At 42.7% G+C, this 18627-nt stretch overlaps 1 protein-coding gene across 1 annotated transcript in view; it reads right to left on the bottom strand.

The window, feature by feature from the left end:
- znf407 (zinc finger protein 407) overlaps positions 1 to 17638 on the bottom strand; it is a 145318-nt gene extending 127680 nt beyond the window's left edge. The window contains exons 1-4 of the mRNA XM_083988856.1: positions 17561 to 17638; positions 14934 to 15650; positions 12530 to 14794; positions 4638 to 4752 (exon numbers count right to left, since the gene is read on the bottom strand). Of these exons, the coding sequence (XP_083844982.1) occupies positions 4638 to 4752; positions 12530 to 14794; positions 14934 to 15582 (3029 nt within the window). The 5' untranslated portion in view covers positions 15583 to 15650; positions 17561 to 17638. The remainder of the gene's footprint in view (positions 1 to 4637; positions 4753 to 12529; positions 14795 to 14933; positions 15651 to 17560) is intronic.
- Between the last annotated feature and the right edge of the window lie 989 nt (positions 17639 to 18627).

The raw sequence follows: 18627 nt of genomic DNA, 5'->3' as shown, positions 1-18627 counted from the left end.
GACAAGGACCATGTTCCCAGACACAAACTCTAAAGTGTCTGAAGCTGTAAACATTAATGCATCTTCCTGATGGGAATAAATACCCCCGCCCCGTGTCTGATGAGCACACGTAGGTTACATGGACTGAAATGGGAAAGGACGCGCCAAACACATCCACATAGAGAAAAGAATATGTAGAAAATCTATAAACAAGTGGTTGACTTTTTACATTTATAAGTTGACGGGAGGGTATAACATAGGGTCATGTTTGATTCACCGCCATTTTAGTTTAAGTCTTGAATAGAGATATTTATGAGAAAATTCAAATACAAATTGTGATAACTGCTGTAAATAGGTAAATAAGATTGGTGTAAGTTAGCCTTGAGGTGCTCATACCAAATGTTTCATCTTCTCTTACTGCTCGATTCAACACATGCATATTTGCAGGCATCCGAAGGTGGAAAAAAAAAGAAAAACTAATGAAATATGCAAACACAAAAGACGTACTGAAACTGACTTGTTGGGGGAAAATAGTCAGTGTTTACATCTGTTGTGCGTTAATGAATTCATAATTCCATTTCCTGCCAACACATGGTGTGCGCTCTCGGTCACAAACAGCTAAATGATTTAGGACAGTATCAGCTTTCAAAAGGTCTAACTCTCACATAAATATGTAGCTACCCTGGAGCTGTTGTATCGCAGACACAATCCCTCAGCCTGCAAGGAGCAGTGTGTTTAACGTCCTTGCTGTATAAGCAGAGGGGGTGGGGTGAAGGGATCTTAGTGAAATCGCTAATGTACGTGATGATTAAGTGTAACTCAAATACCGAGTGTGTTGTTCGTAGGCCTGACAGGCAGTAATTTGGTGTATTATATTCTGCAGTTTTAATTGCACGCCACCAACGTGTCCCTGTGACACGTTATGAAGCGATGATGTACAATTATTTCGGGGCGGCGGGAGATCAGTGGAGTGACATTATAATCATCCTCATAGGGATCCCTCTCTTCATCTGCAACAACCATTAATGTTTAAATGGGAGGAAGGGAGTAAAAAAAAAAACATAAAAATAGTTCTCAGGGAGTTCTAACCAGAATCTGTTTGAGGATTATAGAGAATCACGTCAGGGGAGAAGGAGAGGGGTGTAGATAGACAATAGAGGGGCTGAGTTAAGTGACGGCTTTCTCTGGATAAGCAGCAAGCTAAGATGCTTCTCCACTGTCACTGCCAGGCCTCACACTACTCATACAGGCCCGGGCATTAAGGCACATTATAGCGGATGAGCCACGCAGGGCGGAACTGATGGGCTATTCTGGGAACAGACCAGACAATCTCACAAGACAGGGGGGACATAAAAACCCTGACATGAGCCAGCCCCATCCTGTTAACAGTCAAATCACACACACAACACCCAACATGAAATCATGACTATATATACTCCCTCCAACACTAAGTCAAGAAAACTGAGACGAGGGAGGGGGAGAGAGAGGGAGAGGGAAAAAAACACAATGCAGCCTCCTCCACAGAGAAGACAAACTTTAGCACATCGCAAACTTTCTGTGTTGTGAGAAAGCGACGGTTTTTAAGTTTTGTTCGAATTCCTGAAGTGACACTATATAGGAAACGGGCAGCTTATGACCCATAATCATAAAATGGCAGTTCACAAGAGGACAATCCATGTCCATGATAGTGTTAATGCTTCTTAGGCCCAGGCTGAGATATTAAACCAATGCCTCAAAGCATTTAGACTGTTTATGCATAATTTAACACCTACAACAGCACTGCATGTCCATTGCATCTTTGGGGAGGACGAGAGAGCGGGAGGGTGGAAATGCTGAATCCAGGGCCTTTCTGGTAGATGATGGAGGAGAGGCGGAGGAGGCTCATTAAGTGGCCGAGCCCCACTGTGGACCAAACACGCCAGGAGGAAACACAAGAATCTGCCGTCTCACATGCTGGAGGATTTTTTTTTTTTTTTTTTTTTTTACCAATTAAATATGAGAAATCTTATCTTGCAATATAACAGCCAATTTGTGTTCTTCTGCTGTTTTTGCACCTTAAGAGCTCTTTGTAGGCAAATTAAGACAGATCTAAAGGCAAAGATAGGCAGATAGATTGGTGGAAACATGGACAAACAGAGGTCTGGAGGAAGTGAGAGGAGCGGTGAAGTGGAGACAGAAAGCCTATAAAGTGTTAGCGATGATGAGCGAGGCTCTGAACAGCACGCTAAGCTTTGATTGGCAGCATGGTCAAGGGTTCCAATCTGTCCTGGCCTTGCATTTGCATTTGTTAATTAAATGCCACAACAATATGATCTTTAACTATCAACAACTCCCACCCCCTCTCCCCGATCCAGAGGAAAGACCAGCAGCGGTGAGCTGAAGCCAAAGTGAGGTGGACAGCTAAGGTGCAGCACATACATTGGCTCAGTGTCAGTGGCGAGGTAATCTTCTGGTCTGAAAGTTTAACGAGGAAAACAAGGCAATCGATGGCGGTGAGGAGCGATTTCTTTTAAGGAAAACCAGAGAAAAAACATACACAATGTGCTGAGCTGGTGCTCTAAAGAAAATGGCAATAAACTAAACCCACAAAACTCCATGCCACATGGAGGGCCCTAGAGTCTACATGCATGAAGCAAACTAATGAAATCCAAATTTTATACAGTAAAGAAGCAGCCCAAACACAGTGCTGAGCTAATTGAAAAGACAAATGGTGATTGCATACAAAAAAATTCAAAAAAACTTTTTTTTTTTAAGTGAAATGTTGCCCCGTCATTAGTATCCACAGTGGAAGACAGAGCTTAATCGCACTATAATCTCACTTTTCTAGGTCACCCGAAACAAAACGGGTAATCACATTATGTATTACACCTGAAACACGACCATCCATTAGTAACATGCTTTAGATTCAGATTAAGGGCACATATCGTCAAACGTGAAAAGTTTGAGGAGGGGAGCGGGTCGTGTGTATGTATGGCTCTGGCTTTAATGAGGGTGTTTCTGGGGGTTTCTTTGTGTTTGCTGCTCTTTAGTCAAGAGGAGGGATGGCCTGGTGATCAGTCAGTACTGAAAGCACACCCAGGGCCGATTTGTCACCAGTGGCTGGCACTGGCAGCACACAGCTCCTCCATCCACATGATTTGTGAAACCATGGTGCTGTATTTATTAGTCCCATTTAAAGGCATATTGGAGATCTGTTCCGTATGTATGTATGTATATTTGTGTGTGTGTGTGTGTGTGTGTGTGTGTACGCACAAGTGTATGTAAAGCTAGGCGCTTGGTCAAAGCCCAACACATTTGCAGCACTTGGGAGAAGAGGGTTTTCAGCTGGAGGGCTTGTGAAACATGAGCCTTTCCTCTCATTAAAGGAGAAGCTGTGTTTAAACCAAAGCTTGTTTGCTCCTGCTGTAATATGTTTGCGAACATCAGCGGGAGCAAATAAACACATTCGCTCTGCTCGGCTTTAGAAGAACAAAATAAGCCTGTGACTGAACTAAATGGAACGGTTTACACAGAATTACACAGAGGGAGAAACTAATAACTCTACATATGTCTTCATCTTAGCAAGTGGGTAGCTGCAAAAGCTCGATGGCACAAAGCTGGAAATCCCACAATTTGCTCTATTCCCCGACTGCATGTTAAACAGCTTAACACGTCCATTTTAACATGGCAAGGCAGTGAGGAGGTCTACCACGGGAATGGAACGAGCCGCACACAACATATGGTCTACATGTAGGGGGGACGAGGTAGTGGGATAATAATTGTGCTCTTGCACTACTGGGTATTTATAGGCTGGTGGTTACGTACATAAACTTCCAATTAAGATTATTTGTACAGCTGAAACTATGAAGAAGGAAAAATAAACTCTATTTTGTTGAGAAGGAGCCTTACATTAGGCGTATTAAGAAGGGAGAAGGTAAAGGTTAGAGTAAGTTTATTCACACATTAAGGTGAGTCGTTGAATTCGTTTTGGTCTGCACAGCCTTATTCCCCATTTTCCTGTCTGAATAAATATTAGCATGTGTTTAGTGTTTCTACCAGAATATTAAAAGGTGCCAAAAGGACACAGAGATCCTCTAACAACATAATGAAATTCTTTGGATTAACAGCTCGTTTAAGGCGGCGCGAGGGAAGGTTTTTATTCATTAATTTATTTATTTTTACAGATCGAAATCTCCCCACAATTTTAAAAACGAATCAGCCCCAGATTAGCGGCAAAGCCCATCCCGCTTCTCTTGCTGCGGTCAGACGGGGTTACACTGGCTCCAATCGTAATTAGCTTGAAAACGAATGCTATTCAAAGTTGGCTGTAGGACGAACCCATCGTTCACTGGCTGTCAGTGTCTTCAATTTTAACTCTCCACTCAAAAAACGGTGCCAGCTGTTCTGAGAGACTGAACCAAATTCCTCCTATAGCAACTGTTTCCAGCGCTTAGAGAGGCAGCAGGAAATGTCATCATCTAAATGTTAATTAACTGGTCCCTGAACTCAGTCAGGCTGCGACAGTTGTCAGGTGGCTGTTTTTAGGCTTAAAAAAAAAAAAAAACACTGTCTAATTCTAACACACTTATTGACTAAGGAGAAACACTAGTTATGTATTAAGGTAGGGATAGTCACAAAGTGTTTTCAGTCACTTTTTAAAGCTCATCCATGTAACTCACCCACAGATGTCACACTTGTACTCTCTCATGCCCAGGTGTCTCTTCACATGGTTCCTGGCGTCTCCCAGCTGAGCCGTCGCAAAGTTGCAGATCTTACACATGAAGGGCTTGGATCCTGCAAAACAAAACACAGAGAGCTTATGTGCTGCAATGATATTGTGTTTGAAAGAAAAAAGTGGCGAGTTTAATACAACATGACTGTGTAACAGCTGGGCAGAAATTTGATTTTACATTACAGATCATTTTTCAATGCCAGCCTTGTAAGTGTGTTATTACTTCTGTGCTAGGACTTCAATCTACTTCGCAGTCTTCAGAATTATAAAAACAGATGCCCTTACTCCCCATAAAAACTACAGTCACACTCCAAGTGCCAGGCGTCTCTTCTTTCACTCTCTATCTATCCTTGTCACTCTCCTTCATCTCTTACCTACTCTTCCTTTGCCTGTGGATGTGTAAATTGGATTCCAAAGGTCAGGGCGAATACGTAAATCAATTCTGTGTGCGCTCGCTACCTCCCGTTCCATCATTAAAGCGCTAATCACTCTGGCGAGCTTCACAGGGAGGTTTCTCCCTAATTATTGTCATTAATAAGTCCAGAGGGCGGGGTAGCGTTTGAAAGAGTGGCAAAGCTTCTGCCTGCCATCCGTCATTTAAGAGCAGAGCTGCGAGGGCTGATGCCTGCGCTGTCTATGTGATGCACAAACATCTTCTGGCTTAAAACAGGGAACTGTTTTTTTTTAATATGCACACATTAAAAACCACATCTGCACAATTCACCAAGCACAAGCAACTTTAAATTTTATAAAGTCATCTAAACACAAAGCTAAATGTTTTTTTTTTGTTTTTTTTTGCTGAATCAAACCTAACCATTTGACAAATTAAAAAGGAAACGATACAAAATCCCTTTTAAAACTATCCCTTGTTCTGGCTGCATGAGCTAGATTCAGACCAGCATCACACAGTGCGACACTCCAATCTAAGTGGCAGCCTGGTATGATACCCACATACGCGTCTTTGAGCAAACTCTCATGCACCCTCTCCCAGTGAATATCCCAAGACGTTGTACAATATTTATTCCAGGGGCAGCCGCTGATTTGATTAAGCATTTTGTGTAGATTACTAATTCGTTCATGCACGGTTCACTTGCTGTGAGCTGGAAGTACGACACATCGAATTTTGAGCCGGTAACGAAGATTGAAAGGCAAGTCTGTGCTAACAAGGCCCATAAACACAGGGGGCGGGTGGGGGTCCACACATGGGCAAACTGCGAAGCCAGCCTCTGCATGTCCCTACAGTATACTACACACACGCTTACACACAAATCACACAGTCATAAAGACACAGACACAAGGCAGATAAACAAATGAAACCCCTATACATAACTGCAAACTTCACACCTAAATGTGCAGACACCTTCACACACAACAAAATCATCAACACCCATATAAAAAAAAAGAACAAAAAGTCAGACATACACATTTACACCACACCCACCATCACACCTACACATACCTACATCTAAATTCAGAACCCCAACTCACAGTCACACCTATGTATGTGCATGCAGACACGCATTCAATTCACAAGACATAATCACCCATGGACAAACAGAAGGAGAGACAATAATTCTATCTTCTTTTCACTCACACACACACACACACACACACGCATCCTAAAGTTGAGGTGAGAGAGAGGCGTGTGGGGAGCTGATTTGTCCAGATGGCTGGCTGAGTATGAGACATGGCAGAAAGGAGAGAGATGTAACGTCCCTCAGTTCTCACATCTTATCACATTAATACTCCACCACTCCACTTAAACAGCCTCCGTGAAACCGAAATTGACCATCAATGCAGTGTCATGTTAAATTAATATTGCCATCCACATAGGGGCGATGGTTCCCTCACATCCCAGATGAGACAGGGGATGACTAATTCATTTCCTGAGAGAAGAACCTCATGCAATGTTTCACTACACACACACACACACACTGATAACTTGAACATGCAATACACTCCTCTGTGAAAGCCTTGGCTTTAACCTTCAGGTTTAGAGTGGAAGAGAATAATACATGAAGTTTATGTAACAAAATGCTCCCTTTGTAATATTTACCTCTACAATCAGCTCAGATACAGTGTGTTACAATTTCCCGCTTTGACTGCAGCCCTACCGCAGTTTGTGCAGCAAGCACTGTCGTAATCTGTCACACTCTGGGTCACAGATGTCCAATCAAAATTTATTGTTATCGCTCGCATTGTTTTCAATTACTATGGCCTGCTAAAAGATCTGTTTTACATTACAGTGAATGGATTAGAATGTGTTTAATGTCGTGCCACACGTCACAGAAATATTAAATATGATTCTTTTCAGGGAGGTTTTAACTGTGCACATTGGCAGCCAGTGAAAAAGATACTGTATGTTTCAATGTATTTTTAGAGGGGAGGAGAAGAGGAGAAAAGAGTCTCTTCCTCCTGCAGAGTTTGATGACATCGCTGGAATAGTACCCAGGAAATAAAAAATTAAAAAAAAGAATTAAAATCTGGAACTGGATTACAGAGATACTCCCATGATAAAACAAACTGGAGGATTCGCAAAAGACACATTAACAGAAATGATGTCAAAATTTAAGCAGCAGGGTTTGAAAAATTCTGGGTTTTAGTTTTTAATGTGCTTGAAGCTCCAAAAACATTGGATCTTTCATTTTCCATAATACAACTTGCAGTGTTATTCAGTAACCCCCTGCCACCTAAATGCTCACCTCTTTGAAAACCACCTTCAATTAAACATTTTTAGTCTCACGCCCAGGTGGAGATGAACCTGACAACATCAACAGGGTCACTTTCTCAAACTTTGAAAGTTTCCTCCACAGCCACAGGAGACGTTATGCAACTGTTTTCAGAGGCTGAGTAAGTGCCTGAGTCTTGATGATGAACAAACCGAACTTCATGTGTCCAACTGGTAGAGAAAGGCAACAGATTCACAGTGGGATGCTACTGTTAATGAACTATGTATAGTTGAGAATCTACGTACGGTTTTATGTTTTTTCATTCAAAACCTAATACTTTTTTTCCCATTCTTTGTCTGTCCCTGTCCTTAAAACAGTCCTGAAAAGGCTCCATCAAAAACAGAACAAAATTCCTGGGAAGGCCTTGTTTGCCGACAAAACCTCTCCAATTCACACTATTCACCCTGAACAAGTAGAGAGGAAAATCCACAATCCTCATAAACAAATTTTGCTACATAATGATCTGGACGATCACTGCAATATCCATCTTTTCTAATATCAAATATTTTGTTTTCTACCTCCACTTTCACAGTCTGCTGAGCAATGTCTGCTAAGACAGTAGCGGTCGATGGTGTTCGTACAGCTGGTGAAGAGTTATTAGTGGAAGCCCCATCCAGTGATGTTGGCAAGTGAAGTGACAATCGTGTCTCTGCTCAATTTGAGGAGGGATTGCAGGCCAGCGACTGTGGGGTGCTAGAAGGGGGTGAAGGGTGCCAATGGTGGAAACGGCTCTCACGATGTAGTTAAAAGCTGCTGTTCGCAGTTCTGGTCAACACTGTCGTCCCTGCCGTTTACCCTATCTGCCATCCTCTGGAGAGTCTGTCTGAGAGAATTGTCTGGCCAGCGCCATCTTCTGCTCGCCAACAGGCCCTCCTGAGAGATGAGTTGTCCCCTAGTGCCTTCCTGTTGTCCTGTGCCAGCTCATTGAAAGGCCTTCTGAAGGCCTGGACATTTCTCTCTTCTGCACACACTGTTTCACCAGTTCCTCCACCGCCTGCATGGTGACCACACTGCAGCAGGAGGCGCTGCCATGGAGGAACAGAAAGTGAATCTAGAGCTGGGCATACTTCAGTCTACTGACTGTTTTCACTGAGACTCAGCTTTCATCGTTTCAATCATTCCACTGCTTTTCTCCTTCTGATCCTTCCCCGTTTTATAGCGGTCAGAGTGATGCGGGTTAGTATAGACATCATGCAGATAAATCAATATCTCATCTCAATCATTAAAAACCCCTTTGGCAACATATTTTCACCCTGAATGCGCTCTTTTTGGCCTCTCTGGATCTGGATCTGATAGCAAACTAGACTTGGGCTTAATATTAAAGCAGATATCAGCTTCACGGCCGCTTCGGCTAATGCTGCGTTCAAGGCAGGCTTTTGAAACCGTAAGTTACAGCTTCAAGTCACAACTACGACTTGGTAGCGTTCCAGGTAACCCGTAGCTCGTGTTTTTACCATCCTGTTGTCTGTGAAAGTTCCCTATAACGGCCACTCGTAACTTCCGACCCGTGAACTCGTACCAGATCGAACTGGTATGACTTCACAGGAAGGAAAAACACAAAGTACGAGTTTCTTTGAACGCACCATGAGTTAGCAGCCCCCGCCCTTGTCAGGCATCAATTGGTCCTCGTGCTACGTCACCACATTCACGCGCATCCCTTGGCTGCACACACAGCCCTTCATGCCGTTCTCTCTCCTCATTGGATAACACTTGTATCCCACAAGGAAAATTTTCTCCTCGGGTTACAGCAGAGCAGAGTGACGGAGAGACTCGTGTTTAGGCTGAAATACTTCATGTAAGTGATTACTGACGGAAAATAGGACTATTTAGGACTTATATTAACAAAAACATTCCACTGATATCTGCTTTAAATAAAATAAACATTATTTGTTGATTTGATGCCATCCACTTTGCATTTGACATGCTCATCACAGAAGGTTTAAGTGCCTTTATGCCGTAACAGTGCTTTAAAAAGCTTTTGCACTGGATAAAAGTTCAAATCCTGTGGGAAAATACCAAATAACTTTAACGATATAAGGATCTTGCAAGTTTCTATATCAAAAGCTCACATTAGTTAAACTGTGCTCATTACCATACACTATGTTCAGAACATGTTGATTATTTTTTTTAAATCCTGACAAAAAGCAGGCTGGGGAATGCTTCCCATTTTACTTTTCAGTTATTTCCATAAACACGCATCACATCCTGTGTGTGAACATGCATGCATGGCATGTGCGTTCATTATGTTGAGGCTCAGTCTGAGGTCAGACAGCTCACTCCAGTGAAAAAGTGACCAATTTACCTCAAAATGCAAATACCCTCATTGGCAAAATGCAAGCATGTGTACGCGTTTCCTTTAAGGGACAAATTGACAAATCTCTGTGCAGCCTCCCACTACCGTCTCCTGATTTCACTGATTAATCAAGTGAATAAAAACTAGGTCTTAATTAAAAGGATGTGGACATGCTCCCAGCCCAGAAACTGGCAGACCCCCACCGTGCTCTTCCACAGCCCCACAAACAAACTCCCAGAATAAACGACCAACGTATAAAAGGTGAATAATTCACTGTAATGAGGGAACTTAGCAATAACAACAACTTGCATATGTTGTCAAAAAATAAAGAGAAATAGGTGCATCCCACAAATAAGAACAGCATAAATGGAAGTGGAGGTGTAATCTTATAAACAAGAACATAACTCAATTGAATAAAAAGAAGTAAACCTAAAAAACACTGTTCATCATTTGAAACCTGAGAACCTGCCCTTGACTTGAAGCCATCTGTTGGGACCTCAGCGTCAGAGCTTTCATTTTCTTAAGTAACGCTAAGGAAGTGACCTCAAAACTCAAGAATTATGACATGAGGTAAAATCATGAATACATATAGACTAACCGTTAATAAGAAGAAAGTGGAAGCTCAACATTAATCATCAGGGATTTTTAACCTCCAATTCTTACAGCTTTAAGCAAACTGATCTGAGCAGTAAGCAGTCTGACTTTGGCGCACAAGGTGACTGGCATACATATTATAAAAAAAATATTCAATGAGAATGAAAGTATTCATGTTTTCTTAAAGTTAAATTGTTCCTCTGCTCCTGCAAATAGCTTCATGGTGACATTATGTGGTATAATCAGCACGCTGTTTTTTAAGTAGTTTACCTGTATTCAGGAAGGCCATGGAGGGAATTTCATTCCTGGCTTTTCTGACAGGAGCTATCTGACAAACCTACAAACAGTCACCGAGTCCAAAAGTGGAGACAATCCCTTTTATCTCTCATTCATACACACACAAAGACGCATACACGCGTGTACACATGTGGTAAGCACAGAGCACAGACTTCAATTAAAGTCCCATTAAAGTTTGGGCTGAAAGGGGGATGGACCATAGAAGGCAGCGAAGGGCATTTATTGATGGCACCCTCACATCTCGTTCCTGCATTAAGTTGATTTTAAAAGCAATTAATACACATGGTCAGGGAAAAGTAATGGAGCGCCCTATGTTCTTAACCTGCTGGACATTTCGCAGCCGGAGCCCTGAACAACGCCTCCCTGCTTTGCATTATAAATGACAAGATAAATTTTAATGGATTGAGGATAATCAGCTAGCCATGAAGGCTGACATATACACACATTCACTAGGCATACAAGCTCTCACACACATATACACAAACATGGACGTACAGACACAAGGGAAATTAAAGGCTTTGAATACGTCTGCATTGATTATTTTAAATTATTAGCCCACCTCTCTTTGGACCTCCAATGCTTTTAGCCTAAGCTTTAACACATTTACAGAGACTTATTGACTATAATTACAACTGAGTCTTGGTAATGGACACATCAATTATGAGTCGCACATGTCTCTGACCAAGCGTTGCTCAGGGAATCCCAATCTGGGGTCCATTAGCGTCTCTCCTGCTGGTCTGAAGCTCAATCAATCTTTACCTTCATCTCTACTGAAACAGCTATTACCTGGCTGCAGTAGATAGTAGCCTTAACATTAGCCTGAGCTGCCAAAGAAGAGGCTGCATCTCCACTATCAGTGGTTGTACCTAAAAACAGAGACCTAATAGCTGAGCAGCCACACAGAGAGATTGCAGTTTAGTAAAACTTGATTTGTTCAAGTGCTGCTACAATGGCTTGATTAGTATCATCAATAGGTTAAATAAAAACAACCATTGGAAAAGTTGTAAAATCACATTTAGATACTTTTTTTCCTTCTTTTAAGTTTCTAAAGTGTATTACACTGCATCAAAAATACATCACCTAGTCAAAATAGTGTTTCCCATTAATTACCTCGAGACTATGGTGGCTGGCACCAGTCAAGTGGTCTTACAACAGTTTCAAACTGCACTAAAAATATTATTTACCCCTCTGTGTGTTTCCTATACATTGGTTTATTTGTGGTGGCCTACCACAATATCAACACTGACCACAAGATATTGATTCCTTTTTTTATCATTTCAAATGGATTAAAAAATACTTAATTGTAGAGCTGTGGGCAGTGCATTGATTCGCTCAGCACCTCCTTGCCCCACTCTCTCTCTCTCATATCACATAGTCAACAGACATCAAACTTGGGCTCCGTCATCGGAAGCACTGCTAGAAAACCCACCACATCATTGGGCCAGTGGACAGTCAAAAAAAATACACAGAGTTTGTCTGTTTACCAGCCCCCTGTGTGGCTGTCACTGAGGGTGTGCATGAGAGTTTGCTTTATGCAGGAACTTGGCTCATTCAAGCAATGGAGTTGCTGTTCAAAATAACTGTTCAAAATATTTGCAGTGGAACACCTTACTGAATATAAGCTATTATTTAACACTGTAATTAATTTAAGAGAGCCGCACCCACCCGCTCCTTAGCTACCACCACAAATATACACTAGCTCTGTGGGGAAAAAATGTGCAAGGAGATAAAATATTAATTGTGTGCTGTCATGTAACATTTTAACAAACTCGTATTAGGCTATACGGTTATAATGATCCTTAAATTATTTGTTTTTATTTAATATCATGTGTAAAAGGATTGAACAGTGCACTGGTGACCATAAACAGTAAGTGTGTGATAGAGGGAGAAAGAAAGCATCTGAGTAAACATAAGCAGGGTACATACCTGTGTGTGTGCGAATGTGTGCCAGGAAGGCCATGGAGTTGCTACTCTTGCACACCTTGCCACAGTATTTACAAACACTGCCCTGGTTCTCCTCCCGCTCGCGGTTGATCTGCTCCGTGTCCTCCAACACGTACTTGTTGACCTCTCTGAGGAGCTCCTCGTGCTTCTCCTTAATGTGAACAAACAGTTCCTGCTCCGTTTCAAAGCGGTCCGTGCATTTCACACACTTGAAGCTCGCTCCCCCTTCGGGCAGCTCCTCCACGCTGTTCTGCTCGTTGCGTAGGTGGGCGGCGCTGGTCAGGTGTTGGTGCAGGTTGCTTTCGGTGTAGAAAGACTTACCGCACACCAAGCAGTGGAAATGCTTCTCCTTGGACGGGTGTTTCATTGAGATGTGGACGTTGAGGCCGCTGATGCCGTCGGCCATGAAGCCACAGTCCTCGCAGCGAATGCGAGAGTTGCTTCCTTTGGCTTCATCTCTCAACTTCACCTCCTTGGGTTTCAGCTTCTTAACGTATGGAGAGCTGGGGGCCGAGAAGCCGGCGGGCATTGGGGAGCCTCCGGTCAAACATATCACAGTAGCCTCCCCTTCCAGAGCCAGGTCGTCCTGCAACGCCTGCTCCTGCTCAGCAAGGGCCTTCATAGATACAATGCAGGCATCAAAGGGAAGGGCTTTGGACATTTGTGTGTCTGTAGGAGAGCTGTTGCTTTTTGCTTCTACAATCATCACATCTGCATCTAAGTGTTGGTCATCTGCCTGTTTACCCCCTTCCTCCAGACTCTCCTCCTGTCCAGACTGGTCAACTGCAACCTGAGGGTCTGCTGGAGCCTGCTGGGGTTCAGACAGCACTGTTTCTCCAGTAGTCTGGTCAGCTGGATCTGATCCACCACCGGAGGAAGATGCAATACTTTCCACTTGCTTCTCATCTGCAACATCAGCGACATGAACCACAACAACATCGACAGGTTCTGCGGCGATGGAGGGTGCCGTGTTCTGACTTTCCATAGCTTGGCTCTCATCAGAGCAAGATTCTGAATCTTTTGTGGGACGAACTGGTTCATTTTCAGGCTTAGAGTTGTCCTCAGAAAGCTCGGCGACCTCCTTCAGCTTCAGTGAAGATGCCGAGGCTCGTTGTGGCTCACCCTCCAGTAGCTCCAGGTATTTCTGACTTTTCTGTTTGTGCTTCTCCGTGTTTGCGTGGCGCGACATTTCCCTGCTCGTTACAGCGTAGTAGCTACATGCCATGCAGACGTACTCAAAATCTTTGGTGTGCTTCCTCTTAACGTGGAGATGGAGGGAAGGGATTGATTGAGCGACAAAATCGCAGTGACTACAAGCATTAACAGAGTCATATTTACTTTTTTTCTGACTGGGGTCTAACTGTTCTGGCTCTTCTGTGCTGTGTTCTTTTGAGGCTGTGTCGGTTGGTTCCTGCTCTTTGTCTGTGGTCTGTGAGGCCGCAGTTGGTTCCTCCACTTGTATACTTGGGAGTTCCTGCGGTGAGACACTTGTGTGATTGTTGACTGGGTTTTTATTGGCACACTCTTGTGCACGTCTGACATGTTTCTTGGTGATACAGTGACGATCCATGTCTCCTTTGGTCACACAGCTGTAGTTGCACAGAGTGCAGCTGTACCCATACTCCTTGCTGTGTTTACGGCGAACATGGACACTGAGATTGGTGGCATTGGAGACGACCATACCACAGTATGCACAAGTGGTCGAGGATCCCTGTTTTGGTCTTCCTCTTTTCTTTCTCGGTGGTTCAAGCTCTAAATCTTCCCCCTGCACCAACTCAGCTTCAGCAGCCTCCACTGCATCTTCAGTCTCTCGGTCTCCTTCTGTCAAAGTAGCTTCCCCTTCTCCACCAGCCTGAGCTTTATCAGCCTTGTCATCTATATTTGCACAATTTTCAGCACTGTCTCTTTTTACGCATTCAACATAGACTTCAAATGGGGAACCTTCTCCACTTTTCTTCACTTTCTGCTGCTGCATGTGGTTATCTGAGGACAGGTGAGAATCCATCCACTCAGGTGTGGCCGAATGAAAGTCACACAGTTTGCAGCGGTACCACTCCTGGTCCAGGTGTTTGAGTCGAGCGTGGCTCTCCAGCAGTGCAGTGGTGCTGACCCTAAAATCACAGTGTTCACACTTCAGCTGGAATCTGCTGTGTAGATGTTTGGGTGCCACTCGTGTCTGAGTAGCCTTCGCGGAGCCGCCAGAATCCCCAGCTTCCTCTTCATCATCCATGTTCTCATCAGCAACTACTAAAAAGACAATTCAGAGAAACACTTTAAGTTCCTTCGCAGTTTAATCAAAGATGTCAAAGAGTGAAAGCAGACCTGCATAAACAAAAACAAATTACAAGTTTAATATTCAGTGTTCACACATACTCAAAATACTCACATGTGTATGGGGTGTCTTTGGTGTGGTATCTCTGAATATGAACATCCAGAGGGGCCTTGTCTCTGAATTCCTGCCCACAGTAGTTGCAAGAGTGAATCATCTTAGGTTTGGGGGTTCGCTTGCTTACTCTTCTCTCTTGGGTAGGCTCCTCCGCCTGCTGTTTGTCTAACAAAATTTGCTTTTTAGTCAAACTTTTTGCATTTATTCCATTGTCACTGGCCACTGATTTCATTTCCAAAAGATCAGGCTCCTGGTTTTGTTTAATCTCAGTTCCACTTTCTGTCTCCATGTCTTCCTCCTGCTGGTTTTCAGCTGGACTGATATCACTGATATTTTCGCTTTTAGCAGCTGGCTTTGCAGTTTTATCACTGTACTTTGAATTCTTTCCATGCTTCCGTGCATAGTGGATCTTCAGTGACCTTGGACATTTGGCGGAGAAGCCACAAATGGTGCAGAGGTTATCCCCATCTTCAGGTAAGGAGTCTGCAGGCTGCAGCTTCTCAGTTAGTTCCTCATCTGCTTCATCAGGCTCGGCAGTCCGGCTCGGTGAACTGGGTATTTTACCTTCCTCCATTTCCACATCGTGTGACTGCACCTTCTCACCCATGTCACTTTCAGCGTCCTTTGCTGATTCCTGTGATTTATCCATATCATATCCTGCCACAATTACATCTAACAGTTCAGGTGATTGCTGTCATCAATGGTGGATCAAACTACCTGTGGGAAAAAAAAACATAATTTTTTATCTGAAACACAATTGAGTGAATGGAATATTCTATAAACAAGTTAAGTGCATTAGCCACAAATTGAGCAATTAAACACAATCTTCTCATACGTGATCAATCCTTTAGCGCCACTCTTTGACAAAACACAAGCAAATGTCGCCATCTAGTGGTTCCAGACACAAACTGTTCCAGCATGAGAGCAGGTGGTCCACTACAGTCACAATTGTCAAATGCATTCATGTCAATGTTGGTTAAAGATGCATCATTAAAGGCCTGTAAATATGATTAAATAGAGCTTCAGTCATTGCCAGAAGATCACTGCAGTGCAGTTTCACATGAATGGAGGAGGTGGCTGCATGAATGACTATAATCTGAAGGTTGCCTAGTTTCAATACTTACTACAGGTTATTACTAAAACTACTACATTTCCTTTTGAATGGCAAAGATTGAGTGAAATTTCACAGTTGCTAAAAAATGTTTTCAATTTCAAGCTACTCTAGCCACATATTGTCATCTAAATGTAAATGTTTTTGACATAATCTGTAGGCTTATCTTTTTTTCAAAATGTGACATATGTTATCTTTACTCTCTACTCTATTCTCTACTATTATTTTCTTTACTGTAATGTGTTTGTTTACTGAACCTTAACCTCTCTTATTCACCATGTAATAGGCCTACGTTTTTCCATAAGATACGAGTCCTTTGGGCCATTTTCTGCTATCCATGTTTTTTGTTTGTTTTTTTTACAAAGGAAAAATATTAATATTTCAAATCCACTATTGTCTAAAGTTAAAATTAGCAAGGATTTAAGTGACACTGTGGACACAAGGGCACAACATTCACAAGGCCGTATTTGTACTCGCAGGACTAAATGGAGAACTACAGATATACTGTAAATGACTTGAGAAGCTCATATCGGTTCAGACAGGCTCTGCTGAGTTCAACCAATGGGTACTTGATGAATAAGTCTGTGCTCACTACCGCCACCCACTGTGTGTTTTGGTCGAGTACAACGGCTGCAGGGTTAACATATGGAGCTACGTACCAAGTTGCAATTTCGAGGATGTGCTAACTACTTGGTCTCTACTATTTAGTTTAATGCACGCTTAAATGAAGAGTGGACTACAACGGGAAGTGCCTAGTCTAGTGTATGTTTCATGTTTATAACAGGAACTTTGGTATCGTGTATGTGTTCTTTAGTAGAGAGCAGAGACCAACCGCTAACGTTACATGAACAGGAGGCAACACTGTCGGCTGGGATTTCCTATATTGGACAGCACAGACACACACTGTGCCTGGCTTTGGTAAAGCTCCGATACGTAACCACACTGTCAACTTGCCAACTCTATCTGAGTGCATTTCCAGCGGTTTCATACTAACCAACCGCAAAGCGTCAGATGTTAGCTCAAAAGTACAGTTAAGTTAGCCGAACAGGTTTTGGACCGCATGTGTGCAACTGCAGCGATAACACTAAACATCCGTTTGACTGCGTAAATCATTAAGTGAAAAGTATTTGCATGCCATTAATGGGTCTTGCAGCGGCGCACAAATTAGGTTAACTTGTTGTTGTGAGTGCTGCTATTGGTTACGGTGGCTAACAAGCTAACTAGCAACATGTTTCCTAAAATGTATTTTTGAGAGACACACAGCGCGTCCAATGAAATCACGAGATCAGCCGCGTCGTCCAATCACAGCAGGGCAGAGGCGGGTCTTAAACCGCTCCGAGGCTTGGAAAACGACGGCAGCACAGAGGCCCAAAAAGGAGGCTAACATCGACCTCTAAAACAGTGGTCTATATTCACAAAACAAAACATGAAAACAACCCAGAGAGCCGCCTATCGTTTCTACAAAAGCATTTGGAGTCATAGTAAGTCAATGTCGTCAATTCTCAAGTGAACTTACCTCTTGTTATACGACTATTTCCACCGTCCGCGCTTTTTGCTGCTAGACACAAATGGCGTACCGTAGCGCGAAGCATGCGTCACACGAGAGGGCGGTTTTCCTGCTCGCGGCTTCTCTTTTTTTTCTACATCAGCTGATTTGGTCAAATGCTGCGTTCCCGATCCGTGGGAAATTTGAATATATGACGAATGAACAAATATAAAATATGCAGTCTATCTGCACTGAATTGTGACATTTGAAGACTCGTTAGAAAACGCCGAGGCTGAAATGTTTATAGGGCTTGTTGTTGCTGCTTTTGTTGCAGTATAGACGTGATGCATTTAAGGACGTGTTCATGATTTCACGTTGCCACTGAACGAGAGAAGACAAAGAGAGAGAACATCAAGAGAGATAACCACATTAGAAGCACATATTCATTTCAGTGTCGCACATTAGGCTACATTATTAATTTTGTTTTCAATACTCCTATTTCTGCTATGTTCTAGTGTGTGTCTTTTTAAGTACGTTGGACATGCAAGGCACCATGATCTTAAAAACGTTGACATGTAAGACGGACTGGTGTATTTCTAGAAAGTAGCTAACCCAAAGATTATGAGACTATTCCATCTTTAAAATGTGAATGTACAGCCTCATATTTCCCCCATAACCACATTTTTACCTTTCTGAGAATTGTTATAAATAGAATAATATAACAAATTAGGCTATTATATATTTATTTACCTATACCAACATGTGGCTTATTCAGAGGCAGTGTGTATGTGTGTTTTTGTTTGTTTGTTTGTTTTCTCACATGGCCAGCTTGTGATGAATTACCACATCCACTGGCCATCCAGTTAACTTCATGGAGAGACTGAAGATGGATTAATGCATGGACAGTAATTGATTAAGTAGTCTGACAGGTCAGGAGGTGATAAATGATACCTCCCACAATGAATACACAGTTTACTTTTGCTTTAATTTTATTTAATTCATCACAGTCAAAATTATATGACATGGATGGTTGGAAACACATGCCCCCCTCCTCCCTCACCCCACATTTTTCATTAGGATTCATCATTCATTTTTCT

The sequence above is a fragment of the Trachurus trachurus genome, assembly GCF_905171665.1.
Source record: "Trachurus trachurus genome assembly, chromosome: 16".
NCBI lineage: Eukaryota > Metazoa > Chordata > Actinopteri > Carangiformes > Carangidae > Trachurus > Trachurus trachurus.
Note: the sequence above shows the minus strand (reverse complement) of the source record. Positions and strands in the feature narration are given on the sequence as shown.